Source organism: Anticarsia gemmatalis, chromosome Z, assembly GCF_050436995.1.
Source record: "Anticarsia gemmatalis isolate Benzon Research Colony breed Stoneville strain chromosome Z, ilAntGemm2 primary, whole genome shotgun sequence".
Classification (NCBI taxonomy): domain Eukaryota; kingdom Metazoa; phylum Arthropoda; class Insecta; order Lepidoptera; family Erebidae; genus Anticarsia; species Anticarsia gemmatalis.
In genome coordinates this window covers 14865071-14882849 of record NC_134776.1, presented here as the reverse complement: position 1 = coordinate 14882849, position 17779 = coordinate 14865071, and the positions used below count along the sequence as shown (strand labels likewise).

The 17779-nt window shown below is 34.8% G+C and overlaps 1 protein-coding gene and 1 long non-coding RNA gene across 3 annotated transcripts; one reads left to right on the top strand and one right to left on the bottom strand.

Moving 5' to 3' along the window:
- Positions 1–9437: 9437 nt before the first annotated feature.
- LOC142986703 (uncharacterized) lies at positions 9438–11934 on the top strand. Its single transcript, XM_076135306.1, has 2 exons — positions 9438–9531; positions 10623–11934. The coding sequence occupies exons 1-2, from the start codon at positions 9449–9451 to the stop codon at positions 11932–11934; spliced, it is 1395 nt and encodes a 464-aa protein (XP_075991421.1). The 5' UTR covers positions 9438–9448.
- Positions 11935–13527: 1593 nt separating this feature from the next.
- LOC142986427 (uncharacterized) lies at positions 13528–17487 on the bottom strand. Of its 2 annotated transcripts, none has more exons than XR_012960364.1 (3): positions 17084–17487; positions 15677–15809; positions 13528–14473 (listed from the first exon to the last, which is right to left on the bottom strand). It is a non-coding gene; the product is annotated as an uncharacterized LOC142986427 (long non-coding RNA). The 2 variants fall into 2 exon arrangements; XR_012960363.1 differs by lacking the exon at positions 17084–17487 and adding an exon at positions 16518–17065.
- Positions 17488–17779: the final 292 nt, after the last annotated feature.

The window sequence follows — 17779 nt, the reverse complement described above, 5'->3', positions numbered from 1 at the left end:
GGGACCACATTGTGAATTAGAACAGTGTAATCAGTAAAATAAAAGTAACATATCAAAATAAACATTTATTAGACTACAATTTGGAAGACAAACCAAATCTGTAAGTATATTAGTTTTCATTGAAACAGACAAAAACAACTGAAAGTCGCAATGCGAACACTTGACCCGTGTTGTGGGTAAGTGTGCGCACAGCTATGGGGTAAATAGACGCACTTGGGGCAAGTGTACGCATTGGTTAATTTGACCCAAATTAATGATATTAATTAAATTATTTCACCAAAATTATCTAGCTTTTGAAGTAAATTTAATGAAAATTAACCAGAACCAAACATCTCCTTCTCAGAAAATCCAAACACAAAACCAACAAAACTACTTGAACATTCTAGGTATAAATATAAAAAATTTAATAATCAAATTAAATAATTTGTACTGTTTTTGGCTTAAACCGACCTATTGAAGATGCAGCTACGTTTAATTGAAGTCTTTTGCGAAGACATGACTCGCTTATACCAATTGCTTTACTTTTACCCTGTTCAATTAGAGCTTTTGCTTTAGCGATTTGTTGTAACAGTCGCAAGTTCAGGTTTTTTTCTAATATATTTTCGAAGCATGGCCCTACACTAAAACAAATAAGTAAATAAGAGTTTATTTGGTACTAAAATTATATAAATTTATTATTATCTATAAGAATCCTTGCAAGTGTGCGCGTGCGCCCACTTACCCGCGCACACTTTCCCGCAGACCCCAAAATTGAATATAAGAACCACTGAGTCCAAAGTAATGAATATAACTTTATATCACGCTTACAAATTTCAACAACAATAACCATTTAATGAAAAAAACATGACTTTCCTGGTGTTGCTTTACAATCTTGCGTGTCAGAATGTTTTCCAAACAATAAGAAAGACACAATCAAATGGCCTAAAACAGTTTTTTGCAAATAAATAAACAACAAAGAGTGGTGCGGCGCACTGACATGTCGCGACTAGTTCGCATCGCTTGCAGCTACGATTGACCAAAACAGTCACCCCCGCCCCCTCACCCCGATCAGAGATATAGGCCCTGCGCTCACTTACCCACTGCGAACAGTTACCCCGAATGACTCTACAACTGTCATTTCTGTGCGTGCACCCGATTGACTCCCTACAGGTCGAGCCGGATTTATTAGCAGGATGTGTAATGAAATTGAATGGTTGCCAGGAGAGTACGAACATGGTTAGTATTGTTTAGCCATTATAAAGCCAACACACTCAAGTCCTTACGACTAAACCAAACATCGGCCAGAAGGGCTATATTAAGAAACAAATATGAAAATGATTATCAAAGTATAAAAATCTGTGATGAACTTTTTCTGAAATCTTTATACATTTGTTACCTACCTACAAACCTTAACAAAAACTTATTCCTTCAATTATACTATACTATACTTATGTTCAAGATTGGTATTGCACCACTAAATCAGGATGTTACCAAATCCTAACTACTTACGCATCTTCAACAACATTAGTAATTAGGTATCATTTATCATGTTGGTGTCGGTAAATCTTGACAAAAAAGAAATAATTCGGAACAGCAAGTGTCTAAGTAAATAAGCATCATCACTTAGATTTGTCAATGACGCCATATGATAACGCACACCCAGGGAAATAAAGGCATAAGTGTAATAAACTCACTTTACAAAAGAACTAAAGTACTGTTTAACCAGGTCTTCTGTCTATGTTTCTGATACTCTGATACAGGATTATATACCAAAGAAAACTTACTAAAATACAGGTTATGATATATTTATTTATACTATATAGCTTACGTATGTTTCTTTAATAGACATCAAACTCGTATATTATTGTATTTAAGTGACGCCACGAGTAACTTTTTGGTATAACCTTCAATTTAGAATTTAACGTAAAAAACTACTATGTGTGTTTGCTCGTTATATTCAAAACTGTAATATTTTTTTATACGTATTTGTACTTATGCCTTTATTGTACTGGGTTTGCGTTATACTTAGCGACTGTAGCGTTATTTAAAGTCGTGAAAACATGCTGAAACTGAAAAGGTCTTTGTCATGACCGTCTGAAGATGGAAGGAAATAAAAATAAACATGATTTGACAAAAACTGTGCATGACAGAAACACACGTTGAAAGATAAGGATCAATGCAACTTAAGTAGCTGATAAGAATTCAACAGTCATGTTATTATGTCATTTGGTACTCCTTGTAACGCTATAATCCACTGGCTAGCAGCGAAAATTTGTCATAATGCACCGACCAATAAAAAAGAAAGGATTCCAGCTACAACTCTTCCAAAGTTTTACGAAAAAACACAGATTTTGCATTACACATGGCGTAAATTTTTATATTTTACCTAATTAATCGCTACTTGTGAACGAAATTGTAGACGTAAGTTAGTGTTTATACGTATCTACGTATATAGTATGTAGGTACTGCACATTATGTAAATAAATATCTTTAAAAGATTCCATTTCATTTACTAAGTATAATCAACACCTGAGAAGACACCATAATAATTTATGTAGTAACTTCGAGTAAAGAGATTTTTTTCTAGAATTACGACATCTTAAATGATCATTGACTGACGAAAGTGTAGACGTGTGCCTGTAGTATATGTATGTATGGTTGTATTTTATGCTGTACGTGTAGTGGGCACGACAAAACTAGTCAGACCGGTTCAACGCAAATGAGGGCTTGACTTTGAAGCAAACTTCACAATAAAAACTTATTAATTAAGAGACTACCAAAAATACTAAAAAATATCGCAAGTGTTTATGTTATCGCCGTTATCGGGTGTTTGTTGTAACTTTGCCTGCATTCAGGTTTGAAGCAAAAGCTAATTGAATGATTAATCCTTCAATTTGATGTGGAGTAATTCTGGAAGTTGGTATCTTCGGCGATCATTTGGATGTCCTTTAGTGTGAAACATCTCTTAGCCAATCCAAAGTCCATTTGTTTTATTAAACTTTAATAAATTGAATAGAAACATTAGTACAATCAGCTAATGAAAAGCGTAATGTAATTAAAGTCCATCCAAATAATTAGTGTAACTAATCGCAACTTACGTATGTACCTTAAATACTTTAATTTAATTTTCATATAAATTCTCCTTTTAAGTATCCCAATGAATACGCTTTAATGGAGTTCGGTATCGCCATATTATTATGGCAATACATAGGCTATTGCCCCCTATTACATGGGACTAATATTGTAAATGGCGAAACACGGGTGTATTTCACACACCTCTGCTTATACGTTTGGGTATAAAAGACATGATGTTAAGTATGTATAGGTATAATTGAATACTCATAAACCGCTGATTTCTTCGTCTAACCAAACATTATTTTATTATGACAGATTAACCACGGTAAGTCGGTCTAGATAATTCTTTATATTATAGGTATCTATTTATTTAAACATGTGTACGAGTCTTAAACATCGATAACATGGTATCAAGTAATATCTGTAGTTGAGAACTATTTCGTAACAATATTAAGGTCAGTGACTCTATTAAAAATAATAAAAACTGGTTCTTTCAGCCACGCCTTAGTTAACTTGATCTAAGATTTAGCTAGTTTCTAAAATGTAACTGGGAAGTGGCGATTAGCTAAGCCGAGCCAGGTGAATAACTTTCCTAGATCCGAACTCACGCTTTATACGTAGGTATAGGGAATAAGCACCAGAGCTTCGCCGTTAACACATCAAAAGAAGTTTACCGGGCTGTTTTTTAGTGGCACCACCACATAACCATTCTTCTCCCCCCAGAAAAGTCGGGTGTCCGAAAGGACTTTTACAACCGAAAAAATAGGCAAAGGGAATGAGGACCTCAGCAGATACATGTATTAGTCGCTTTTTATTTTGTATGTTAGTTGACATTTAACAGTTTCAGCAGAAACTTTCAATATAAAGGTTCTGTATAGCATCTCACTTAAATTAATGTCTTATTAATTCATAGTTTTCAAAACGTTCCACTACCTCTCAAATACTCTACCTCGCAAATATTTTTTCTTGTACGACATGGTTGCAGTCCAATGTTGCACTTAAGGTATAGGGCTAGATAAATATTGTTATCTTAACAAGTAATCAATAACTGTTACCTTGATTAATATCGTGGGTGATTTAATATGGTACTCTAATTTTATTACAGGCAAAACTTGCTACATTTATTTCTGTCTGGATGAGGTTTATCAAATCCGCACCTGCATATTTTAGAAGCGAGAAATTATGCGGTTCTTTACTTAATTATCACATATATTCACCAATGTAGTTAACCCTACGCAGGGCCTGTATGTCTGCCTGTCTATTGTTTCATAGATACATATTTCATTCAGTAGCTCGATTCTCTACTATTATCGACTACCGACCTGTCATAGAGAAATTTTGTATGAAAATCTGATCAGCGCCTCTGACGGGTGTCGTAGGAAATATTTTGGCAGTAGCCAAAATGTCGATAGCTAGCCGGTTGTCGGTAGTCGATAGTGGTAGAGAATCGAGGTACTGAAATACTCTGAATTCTGTAATCTGTTTGCTCGAGATTACAGAGATTTTCATCAGAGTTTAAGGAGGAAGGGTTCGATGTACCTACATAACTCAATAAGGTTTGTCTCGAAGATACATAATAATAAAGTGAAATAAAGTCTATGAATGCTGCATTTTGTCTTTTTGTGTTTAGCTTAAAAAGTAATCTATGAAACATATTTTCGTCAAACCTAGCGACTTACGGGGCGGCGTTCGGAATAAATTGTAGGTACCTCTATATTCAGGTATCACATAGTCACAGAACAATAATGACAAAATATGTATATAAGTACTCAGTTAGCAACGGATTCTACGTAGAAATGAACTCTTTCAAGAGTACACGAAGGACATAGGGCAATGTGATAAAGTACATACTATCAGTCGGCTCCGTGCATACTCGCAAAACGTGTCAATTATAAACGATTGCAGTGTTTTAATATCTTATCTCAATTCTTAATTAAGTACCTGTTTAATATACACACAACAAATGAGAGTTATCGACAGTGATGTAATAATTGGGGTAACAATACTCGTTAATATATTAACTGCTCTTTCCAGAAGTTATTCCTTACTTTCGATTAAAATTACTGTGATTTAATTATACATAATAATATGTATAGTATATCCTATGTCCCCCAAACAGCGATAGCCGAGTGCCCCGAGTGGTATAAGTTGGCACGGTAACTCTCTCACAAGTGATCGCCGCGCCGGTTCGAACCCGAAGCCACACACCAATGGTGGCTCAAAGTTATGTGTGTGTAAGAAATCATTATCACTTGTTTGATAGGTACCTACTTTTATTGAGGACATGTAAAGTCCGCAACCTGCACTTGGCCACCGTGGTGGACTCAAGGCTCTCTCTCGTATGGGAGGAGACCTTTGCTCAGCAGTGGGACAGGAATTGGTTCAAAATGAAAATAGTATGACCTTATAAGATTTGTATTATTTCTTCAAACGATTCAAAAGTAAACATTCTCAGTAATTTATACCTATCACTGTTATCAGTTATCGCCACCAATCAGTCGTGCTATAATGGATAAGTACATAACGATAGGTCTAGTACCTAGTTAATCGTGACTTTCGCTTTGCTATCTATAACCGCAGAATACTTCTTTATCGAACACTATGTACTTTAATACAAACATCCTTTTCATGAAGACCACTAATTATAAGATTTTATGCAAACCGACCAACTATTATTTAGTTTCTAGGAAGCAATAGTGAGCGTATTTAGTCACCTTTAAAAAATCCTCCCTAATTCACAGGACCCGTTTCTCTGCTAAGTTTGGTTTTAAGATATCGCAATGCCATTCCACGTCAGCCACTTCTGCATATAACATTCGGAATATTGGTGCCACAAGGCGACCTAGTTCATAATTAATTGTTTAATTAGTTTACGTCTTACCAACGTAAGACCTACGCATTATAATGATTACAAAATTTTATGCAACACATTATATTGATCTGGAACCATCGAATTGGGTAGTATTCTGATCAGGCAAGATCACTTAGGGCACTTAATTACCCAATAAAATATATTACTACTTGTAATTAACCCGATAACATAACAATATTTTTTATTTACATGCAAATCTGTGACATGACTTTGACATCATTATCGAAAAAAGAGTTAATTTTTATGGCTTGAACTGTGAACTGTTTTTGTAGGCACCGATAGTATTTTTTACGACTAAGTGTACATTAGAAGTCACGGCTTTTACATTCTATCGAAGTGTGATGCAATTATCAATGGTCATTATTATTTGGTGAAATAATCACCGTTGTTGTATCCAAGTACTAAGTACTCAACAAGCGGTACACACCGCGTGATATGTTTTAACTAAGTGGTTACACACTACGTAAGAAATACACATTCTAATCTTTATCAAAAATAAGCTGATGATTGATAAATATTAACATATTGATAATATAATAATTGACGCTGTTGGTACCTATGTAGTTGGCCATTAAGTATGTAGCTCTACTTTAGGGAAAAGAATAAGTATTGCAGCAATCATCAAAGCGATCAGTTCAGTTGATGGTTAAACATAAAACGTGATTGTTTTAGAAGTATCGTAAGTTCTAGAATAACCGTCTAGTGCGTCTAATAAAACAATAGCCTACGGGCGACTTGAACCACTTAAGGCACAAGGTTGACCACTACCATACGAAAGTAAAGCAACATTCGGTATGAAGTATGTGTGCTCCCACAGTTTGGTATACCATTTTAAAGACTCGATCAAGTCTATCATCTTTATACTAGTAACCTAATAGCTGCCTATGTAGGTGACTTGACTTATAGTTAAATGATACGTGAACCAGGTGTAAATTAACTTTGACCTTCGAGAAGGTTCGGTCGATTGACATGTGTACCATAGCGCCACCTGTTTAAATTTCCATGTAATTATTCACTTACGTGCTAGCAATATAGCTTTTTAGCAATATAAAGAAAAACATTTAAGTTTCGAAATTTGATTTATCTTTATATCCTGTTTATTTACGTGTACACCTTAATTATGAAGATTAAGGAATTAAATACCGTTTTGCGATGTAAATTGGGATATAAACGTCTCAAAAAAGCACTTGCGTATATAAGTAGAAAATGTTCATAAATCAACATATACTTACTTAATTCAGGTTAGCACCCGCTGCCAGTACCTAAGTAATCAATGCTGTTTAAGTACCTAAGTAATCAATGTAATCAGAATATCTAATCTTTGCAGATCCTTCGGGTACAGAGTACAGATTGGTAAAATAAAAACAACATGATTGGCAACATTACTATGTCATTATCATTGCTAGTGGGTACATAGGTATGTCGCGAAGGGCTTAAAACACTATCAAATAAAATAACAACGGATTATCTATACTATACTAATATTATAAAGCTGAAGAGTTTGTTTGTTTGTTTGAACGCGCTAATCTCAGGAACTACTGGTCCGATTTGAAAAACTCTTTCAATGTTAGATAGCCCATTTATCGAGGAAGGCTATAGGCTATATATAATCACGCTACGACTAATAGGAGCAGAGTAGCTATAAAAAATGTTACAAAAACGGGGAAAATGTTGGCCCATTCTCTCTTATGTAACGCAAGCGAAGTTGCGCGGGTCAGCTAGTGTAGATATAGATAAAATGTTACAAGTAACTATTCTAACTACTAAGCTATCTGTGACATAAAACTAAGTTTATCTACAAACAAAAATAGGTACTTAGTGGCGATACGATTGTTTGTCGAAAATAGTAATTTTGTAATAGATGGGTAAATACTGAAGATTATAACATATCTAATTGTGTAGCTATAATAAAAAATATGTGACGTAAATACGCCGCAACATTTTAGGATAACAAACAACTTTTTTGTATATCCACTAAAACAACAAATTTTCGTTGTATCTAGATTCTAGAGTAAATTAATAATTAATTAATTCTAGGTATTCTTTTAATAGTATCACGGACCATGATTACCAAATTTTAATTAAATATTGTAATTTATAATTCTACGTGTACCTGCATACATCTAAATTTGGTGATATAACTGGATTATCCTCATTTGGTACTCGAAATCGACTCAAATGTCATGGTACAATAATCTATAGAACATTCAACACCACCCTAAATAAATTCGTTAAGTTAACGGAGAACCTAAAATGCTAAGTAGGTATATGCACAGGGATTAAATTTATCTAGAAACTAGAAAGCTTTCTAGTCCTATATATCACACTAAGACAATTTATTTACCACCTGCATCCTACCGGCTAATCCAGATTAAGAAATAGGTTTTTGCGTACCAAATTTCATCAAAATGTGTTCAGTAGTTTTGGCGTGATTGAGTAACGAACATCCACTATTCAAACTTCTGCATTTATGATAAGTATTTGATAAAGTATAGATTTCGTACTCATTATTTAGTTGTGGAAAATCACTAGGAAACAAATGTGTTATAAAACAAAGGTAAAATTATCCTTGGACGGTTAACACCTATTACCGACATGCACATGACAACCTGATCAGGCATATTAGCGTTTATTAATCCTAGTACTTACATCTAACCAAACAAAGTAAATATTCACCCATCCAAATAAATTATGTAGTATTACGTATGCTTAATAAATATGTATTAAATTCACTTGAGTCACAAGGTCAGCATAAACGACCTCTAAACGATGAGAACTTAGTTTTGTTGGCGATATTAATTCGTTCTCTATTAGGAAAAATACACGGTTGCGACCAACCAATCCGTTTTGGTAAATAACAGGTGTTGGCGAAAAAACACATTTCACGGATTTCACGCGAATGTAAATCATCAAAAATACCTCTATATGTTTTCAATTTTCATTCAGGCTAAAGTCATACATGTCCAAATTTCCTATGAAAAATAAGAAATCCACACATACTCACATAATGTTCATCGGAAACGACGATTTATTATAGCTGCATTGCTTTTTGCACATGATGCGTAAACAAACGATCGAGTGAATAATTTATGACTTAAGTACCTACCTACTAGTACCTACATATGTGTAGAAATATGTTATTGTAAGTAAATACTTATATGATTTATTGAAACACTTAAGTCTTAACTTAATTATATTATTATTCCTACTGATTTATTAGTTTACAGAACGATAATACAATAGAGTTCAAAAGACAATGCATCTCAAATTGTGACACGACAACGTTATAGGTAATTAATTCAGTGATTGCGATGATAAAGTAATGAAGTAGCTACAATAGCCTGGTGCATCATGCATGTTGAATGCACTAAATTAAAAGAAAATGTTTATTAACGTGGTGAGTTGTGACGGATCGCGTCGAGCTATGGCCACGGTATAACGACCACCATTCTGATTAAAATCTGAAGTGGCACTTAATGAGTTTAGCGTCGCGCCTCCGTACCTACACTCACGGTTTGGACGATGTTTGCACTGAATATGTTCATCATCACAATAATGACAACGGCGCAAGGACTACAGCCAACGTGTTCTCATTACTGCGAACAGTAAGTGTACCTCATTAATGACATTATTCGACAAATAATGAATGGTAGGCGTCGGACAAATCATAAGGCTGCGTTTCCACCAGAGATGTGCGATGGAAATGTGTCGTGCGAGGATGTCTAGCTGTGCTGTGAAAATGTGTGGGTGTTTCCACCAAAGCTGTGCGATGAAAATGTGTCTACGAGGATGTGTAGCGGAGCTGTGAAAATGCGCATTATGTGTGGTGCTGATGCATTCTCTGTAGTGAGTGTCTTCCTTCTTGATAATGTTCTCAATCAAATTGTGTAACTCATAAAAGTTACTTCTAGATACTCGATAAGAATTTTCGAATATTTCATCATCAGCCGTATAAAAAAAGGTAAAGAATTCTCCATGTAAACAATGATATTTAATATGGTTACGTATCCAAAACCTGTGTGTTCTTCTATTGTTTAAAATTATAGAACTAATAAACTCCGTATCTTCTGCTTCCATTTCTTCATCGCAAATTGTTAAATATAAAAGTATCTTCTTTTTCCAATTATCCATATCTATTTTACGCACTTCTACTTCCAACAAACTCCGTCTATGGACTGGCTGGTACAGTATGCGCAAACCTCGCAACACATCCTTCTCAACACATCCCTCGCACACATCCCTCGTACACATCCCTCGCACACATTCCTCGCTTGTTTTGTATGCGCAAAAATCTAGCTCCGCTGAGCCGTTTCCACCAGAGCTGTGCTGACCGAGGCGAGGTAAATGAAGCGATTCTATTGGTTCTTTACAAACACATCCCTCGCTACGCATCCTCGCACATCTCTGGTGGAAACGCAGCCTAAACGTCGTTTCAAGTATTTTTTTGGAATACATGTACTTATAACAATAGGAATCGCTATAATAAAAGTGACTGAACGATTGGAAACACAAAAAATATATTTTTCAAGAGTTACACATACTGCTGTACCTGTAAGTAGGTATATTAACTGACAAATGGAATAACATTTCATACAGATGTAAGAATTTACGCAAAGCACAATTTTGCAATTTAATTAAGGAAATATAACTGATTCTTTTCATAAATGATTTTGTTGTTGAATCTATTTTGTTCCAGTGTTTCAACTAAGTCCAGAACTGTGCGGCTAGAATGCAATTGCACTGCGACCGATCTGCAAGACGCGTCAATAACTCAAGGTGTAATTATCACCTCAGCTAGAGCTAAAAATACACAATTGATTTACCAACCACCAGATGTAAATACGGCCCAAGTTTCACAGCTTCATGAGCAACCATTTCACCAGACGAATCCAGTAACTAAAATACCCAAAACCAAAGAACATAAAAGAGTAGTTAGAAGCGACAAATCCGCTGAAAATGGAACTAATAATTACCATAGCGGCTTACAAAGATTTTTAAAACATAATAGTAACAATGATTTTAATAACAAAAGTAAGAATTCTTTGGAACTACCCATATACTTAGATATAGATCTGAGTACACCAGTTAACGACGACAGCTCTGATCTTAAAGAGGAATTAACACATGTATTCCAAAAAGTACGTGCGTCAGAAAAAGATTTATCTGAATGTATTAATTTGCATATCTACATATTTTCTAAAAACAACGATAACATCAATAAAACTCATACAAATTGGGGTCACCATAATAATGATAAGTTATCGGGGTCCGAGGTCTTGACGGAGATTCAAAATAAGTGTGATCAGCCCACCACCATCATACATGAAAGCGTTTATAAGATAAGACAAAGGGATTCAAATGGGTTTAACTATCCTGATGACAGCAACGAGTCTACCGAGAGTAATGCCTACGACGAAGACGAACACACAGGAAAATCAGATGATCTGTCTACAGAAGATAGAAGCAGAAATACAGATGAAAACAAAGTTGTATTAAAAACAACCAATGCGTCCGTAGACAGAGAAATAGTCAACAGAAATGGAGTTGAATCTCTTGCGACCATTACAAACCACCATAGTTCAGGCCGTAGCATTTTACCAGAAAAAAATATTCTTATACCAAAAATTATCACTACAGAGTTTTCCAATAATACGGTTTCAAGTGTTGTTGATGGTTACGAAATACTACCCAACTCAGATTTTATTCATCACGATTTCAATGCAGCGGACGAGGGTGATAATATATCGGAAGAATATAGAGAATTTGAATCAGGTAGACATGGTCAATCAGATCTTGAACAAGACGTCAAAGGGAACCTGTACTTTTCTTTCGGTACAAGGAATCATATCCCGGCTAGATTCATTCAGAATTCGGAAGGCGAGATGCATTTGGCTATAGATGGCTTCGCACTGTGTGACCAAATACGGCCGGAGGAAAATAAGATTGAATTCGTTAATATCTTGTGCAATTGTATACAAATGTATAACACCTCGAGATCGCAGCTTTAAAAATATATGAATCTTTTTTTATAAAAATTATAAATAATCACATAAATAAAAATAAATCACAGAAATGTATATGTACGCACATAACGTTTTAACAACTAAACTAAATTGGATGATTCTTTTTTAATATGTTTCTAACTATCGGGCCAAGGTTTGTATGGGATCGATGGGATCGAAATTCCCAGAGCAATAGAATCAACGGGATAAAATTGCACTATGCCGGGACGTAATCGCGCCAGTCCGGTAGTTAATTGATAAATTAATCGCTTTGGCTTTTAAGTACGCTGTTTAATTAATAACATTGATTCCTGTTTGATTTAAACAATAAAAATATCAGTAATAATATTATGTAAATAGGTATAGATGAGTTAGAAGACAGCTGTTTATAGGCTTAGCTTATTTAGAAAATGTTCAAGGACTTGTTTTTATTTCTAGTCGCTGCCTATTTCCTGCTCAATTCCTTTTTCGTTCTTAAAATCTAGGATACGGAGAGAGACATATTATCTGGATGTTAGCAAAGTGCTATATTACAAATTCAATATGTTGCAATACATACAATGTCCTTCCACCCGATATCCCGCTACGGCAGCCAATTTCGTTAAATTCAGTCAACGATTTTGTTAATAGTGTCAAGTGTGTGCACAATACACAGGTATTCCTCCACTCTCATAGCCCGGTGGGACGAATAACCATCGCGACCAGAGAAAGGTCAGGCACGGGCCTTTGCGTGTTCTCCTAGGCCAAGACGTCTACAACCTCAACTTCGGTCGGCAATCTCTGAGAAATTAATATTATTATATTTAACAGAAAACCTCAGCAAATATTTGTTTGTCCTGACTCAGGATTCGAACCCTAGACTTATCGCATACACTACCGACCGCGCCACAGAGACAGTCAAATACCGCAAATGAAACATAATAAATACACTGCGAGTAGATTAGTTAAAAATCCGATTAGGTTCTTATTTTTTGGTTTTAGCTAATGGAAACTCAGTATTTCCGTTGTCTTTCCGTTCCTAGATTCTTACATTAGTAAAGGAAGAAATCTTGAAGCGTTCTTCAATAATATTTAACTTCATAAAAAAATTGAGATTAACATCTCAAGCGCCTACATTTTTTCCACGCGACGCCGCGACGGTTATACCAAAAACAGTCAGGCGCAAGCAACACTTCGAGGATTTATATAATTAGATTTAAGATTATTAATTATCTAGCACGTGCCAAATAAGTTGAGATGTCGGAATACACCCACAAGGCGCTTCGAAAGAATAAAATGAACAAGAGATTTAGATGAGATGATGGAGACTAAACAATGACTCCATTCATCGCACCCATTCCAAGTTTCCAAAACGCAGGCAGTGAATTGTTTGGCGCATGCTATACCTACGTTTAATAGTGAGCATGTTTGTTGCTTTATATTTCTGTAGTACCTATTTATTCTAAAGAATTTCATAAGATGATATATGAGATACCCCTGTCCTATTTGTGTTTTTTACTCTCTACATCGCAGATAAATAGATTTTAATAAAAAAAACAATTATTTACTTGAGTAAAACTTCTTTATTACTTTTGTTACAATAATATGAAGCTCAACAACATAAGGAAACATTTAACAAAGGCACGCTTCAATTGCACAGGTGTTAATCAAGTTGTATCTTATCAGTCGATTTCATCTTATCAAAGTATATACAAGACTATTAATTAATGACCACGCAGAAATGAGATAAAGTGATAGCAAAGTGCAAATGCTTCATATTTTATAAAAAATACCTTGCCTAATCCTTGCTTTACGTTTATTCCGTCTGGCTGTTGCCTATGCATAACAGATCGAGATAATGCAACATACCATAAAAGGATAACAGATTTCACTTATTTTGGACCACGATGCAATCATGATAAGTTGCAAAGTATTTTATTTTGTCAGCTCTCAAGGGCGCAAGTTCATCGTAATTACGCATTGTGAGTGTGCAACGTCATAACTAGGCGCAATTTGTGACTTTTTGAAATATTTAGACAACCATAGGGCCCAGAACAATTATACAAGGACAAAAGATGGACTAAACTAGTCACCAAATGGCACGGACCACTAGGTAAGAGGAGCGTCGGAAGACAAAAGAAAACAAGGGCAGACGACATAATAAAAAGAGCACGAAAGAACTGGATGAATCTTGCTACAGACAGAAGCAGATGGCTAAACATGGTGGAGGGTTTTACCCATCAGGGTTCCGTGTAAACGAAAAATCACAAAAAGACAGAATCCACAACAGATATGTACCTTGTACACAGAATAAATAAAGCTTAAATATAGGGCCCAGAATGTGTTGCATGTGTGCATCCTGGTAGTATTTTACTACAGAATTCTGTGCAACTTACTCATGATATAAAAATTAAAGCAAGTACTCTGTAATAATCAAAATCTGATCTTCATTCAACTCTTTAAAATAGGAATGCTCAGTTGCCCACTAATAACATTCACTTGTGTGTTTCTGACCATTCTATCAGCCATCAGTTGCTGGCACTGGTAATGTAGAACTGCTGCAAATCTGAAAAGAAAAAAACTTGTGATAGTTATGTTTTTATTGACATGCCTGTAACAAAAATGAAACTAATAACACCTGCTTTTGAATGAAGACCAATGAGGTATGTATGGTCTCATGATTTTTTTCATTCATAGTTTTCATACATTCATATCTATACTAATATTATAAAGCTGAAGAGTTTGTTTGTTTGTTTGTTTGTTTGTTTGAACGCGCTAATCTCGGGAACTACTGGTCCGATTTGAAAAATTCTTTCAGTGTTAGATAGCCCATTTATCGAGGAAGGCTATAGGCTATATATCATCACGCTACGACCAATAAGAGCAGAGTAACAGTGAAAAATGTTACAAAAACGGGGAAAATTATGATTATCTTAAGTGACGCAAGCGAAGTTGCGCGGGTCGGCTAGTCATACATATGCCATGAAAAATAAGAAGTGGTCCTAAAAATATAAAGTTTAATTTACTTTATCAGGATTAAGATGTTTGTGAATAAAAACCTGATGGAAGCAACTGAATAGTGCTACTAAGCACCAGGTAGAGGTTTAAGTACTCTCTTGATATCAACTTGAAACTTTGGAAATGCATTTTTGGGCACCTATTTTAATATGCCTATAAATAAATCTATGCTCGAGTCGGCTTCCTGTCTGAGCAGATGTAGCTCAGTACCAGTATTTTACGTGGAGTGACTGCCTATCAGACACGGAGGGAATCGGTATGTATAATATGGTCACCCGTTTACAAAAATACCGCGGCAAGCGTAGCTTAACCTTAGAGATAGATTCTCACCAACTGTCGTTACTTAGCCACGTGCTCCACTGTTTTAGTATGTCTACTGGGTTCTTGAAAGACCGCTTCCAAGTTGGCTACTGGTCTATCATTACAAGCTTTAATCCAATGTATGAGTTAGTAAACTACTGCAAATCTAAGAATTTAGTTTATTAGAATCATTATCAGCATTTACCCACAGCAATACGAAGCCTGCCCTTCCGTCTATCTACCTATCTCTACCTCCACCTATTTAAATGTAACCCCAATATCAATATTCTTTCCATAGTTTTGCACACTTTTGCTACAAGTTAAGATTGGCAATCAAATATTATTTCATGATAACAACTTCACAACTTGTAGACTCCCTGCTCCTCAGCTAGTCCAGAAAAGTTTACCTACATAACTTTATGTTTGAAGCAAGGATTATCAGTATACTCACATTCTGATTTGAGGAAGGTTTTGAATGACTTGACTAAGAATCACTCGTAGCTAATGTTGCCTCAGCAGTTGTTACTCGTTATAATCTTCACTAAGGTTTCATCAGAGCGATAACATCCAGCTCAATACCATTTCTGAAAATATATCCATTATAAAAATATTCTACTAAAGACAAAATATATGTGTAGATTACTAGAAATAAGACTGGCAAAATATATTCAGATGTCGAGGCAGGACCATTAAGTCCTTTTGACTTAAGGACAAAGGACGCAAGCAACAAGGAATTTGATATGAAAGGTATTCATAGACAGTATTATAAATAAATAGAAGTTATTAATTTGACAGAATTTAAGCTACATAACACTGCTATATTACACTGTTAGAGATTATTTGGATGATAACAAAGCTTGGGACGGTGATGCTTCTGCCAAGTCTGTTATAAATTGAAATCATTAGGTTAATACATTATAAACAATTTGATGTAAGACGATAAACTATGTCAACATATTAGTGTTTCATAAATCTCTAATTCACTTTATTATATGTAATTTGTTATGTTATTTTTTTCTTCTCAACACTGCATTACATTAATATAACATTGCTACATGAAAATATTGAAAATAAATTAAGAGCAAGCCTTGAGTTTGCTTGTGCAAGCATGTGGAGCAACAGCTTTCCAATACTATGGTGGATTTAAAATATTAAAACAATTTCAAACACTTGTAAAAAGTTTATAAAATAAAGCAAATTTGACTTTGACTTGACTTTGAAACTTGTGTCAGTTGACTCAAAGAAACAAGTACCTAATAAAAGAACTGAGAGTTGAAAGAACTTGTACTCACTACTATACCAGTAGGTACAATTTTGATTAATCTTCTTGCGTAATGGTCAGGCATGAAGTCCACGTACTGAAGTGACTGGTTGTCATGGATCTCATGATGTGCAGTTGTTAAGCAAGGGAAGTTTGCAGGGAACATAGCTATTGGGGTTCTTCAGTCTCTGCCTACCCTTTTGGGAATACGGCATGATTTTATGTATGTACGTAATCATAAACTTTACTTTTTTATATGACTAGTAAATAGATGTGACAATTGCATACATACAGTTTATGAATACTTTTGTAGAGGTCTTGAAGTAACCCATACCCATAGCTTTAGGACTAGCAGTCACACATACTTTAAGTTAAGAAATTGTTAGCAAGCAATGTGCTGATCAAACTAGCTTCCTGCCACATGGCGCTTTAGCTATGGCTATCCTTACCACTTTTACAGTAAGTACTAATAAAAATTGGAGAGCATTTTTGCTTAATTTATATGGTTGGAGTGTAAGAAGATAAGAATATAAAGCAAGAAAAATGTTATGAGATTGACATAACTGTTTAAAACATGTAAAATAATTTTAAACATACTTTTCTAACAGTCAAGCTGAATAGTTAGCGTCAAGTGAATTGTGCCCATTCCAGGTATCTCAAGATTGAGGTATCTTAACATTAGACCTAAATTGTGTTGCTTTCTTTTATCTTTTTTTTGTAAAAGTGATTGGCCTGACACAGTTTTTTTTATGAAAGATAATGTGAAAGTTCAACAACAATAAAATTTGCTTCATGATTTCAAGTTTTAGTTGTATTTTAACTGTTGACTGCCGATGTTGGTTTTCTTTTTGCCGGTCAAAATACTTGGCTTATTATTGAGCTCATTCGTATTTAAATTTCGAGGACGGATGTATGTTTGTATTGATTTGTCAAGACTGTCATGCCGCATGCGAGCGACATGCATGTTTGACATGGTGTGTTCGGTGTTGCTAACTTACTTCGAGAACAAACAAAATCTTTATTACTTTTTATTTTAATTAAATTATTTTTATCCGTAGATGCTTATCTTAATAGAAAGAATATGTCCACAGCATAATAGTTTGAAAAATAAAAAATAAAAGAAGTATTGAGAGTTGTCATGAAATCCTAATACCAATCAATAGGTACGTAATAGACGTGATGACATCACAAATACATATATTATTATAAATTGTTTATTATTGGGTAATTTTGTTTATTCTAATTTTTGTCTGAGACAAAGTTATATTGAATAGTTCTATCATAATAGTTGAA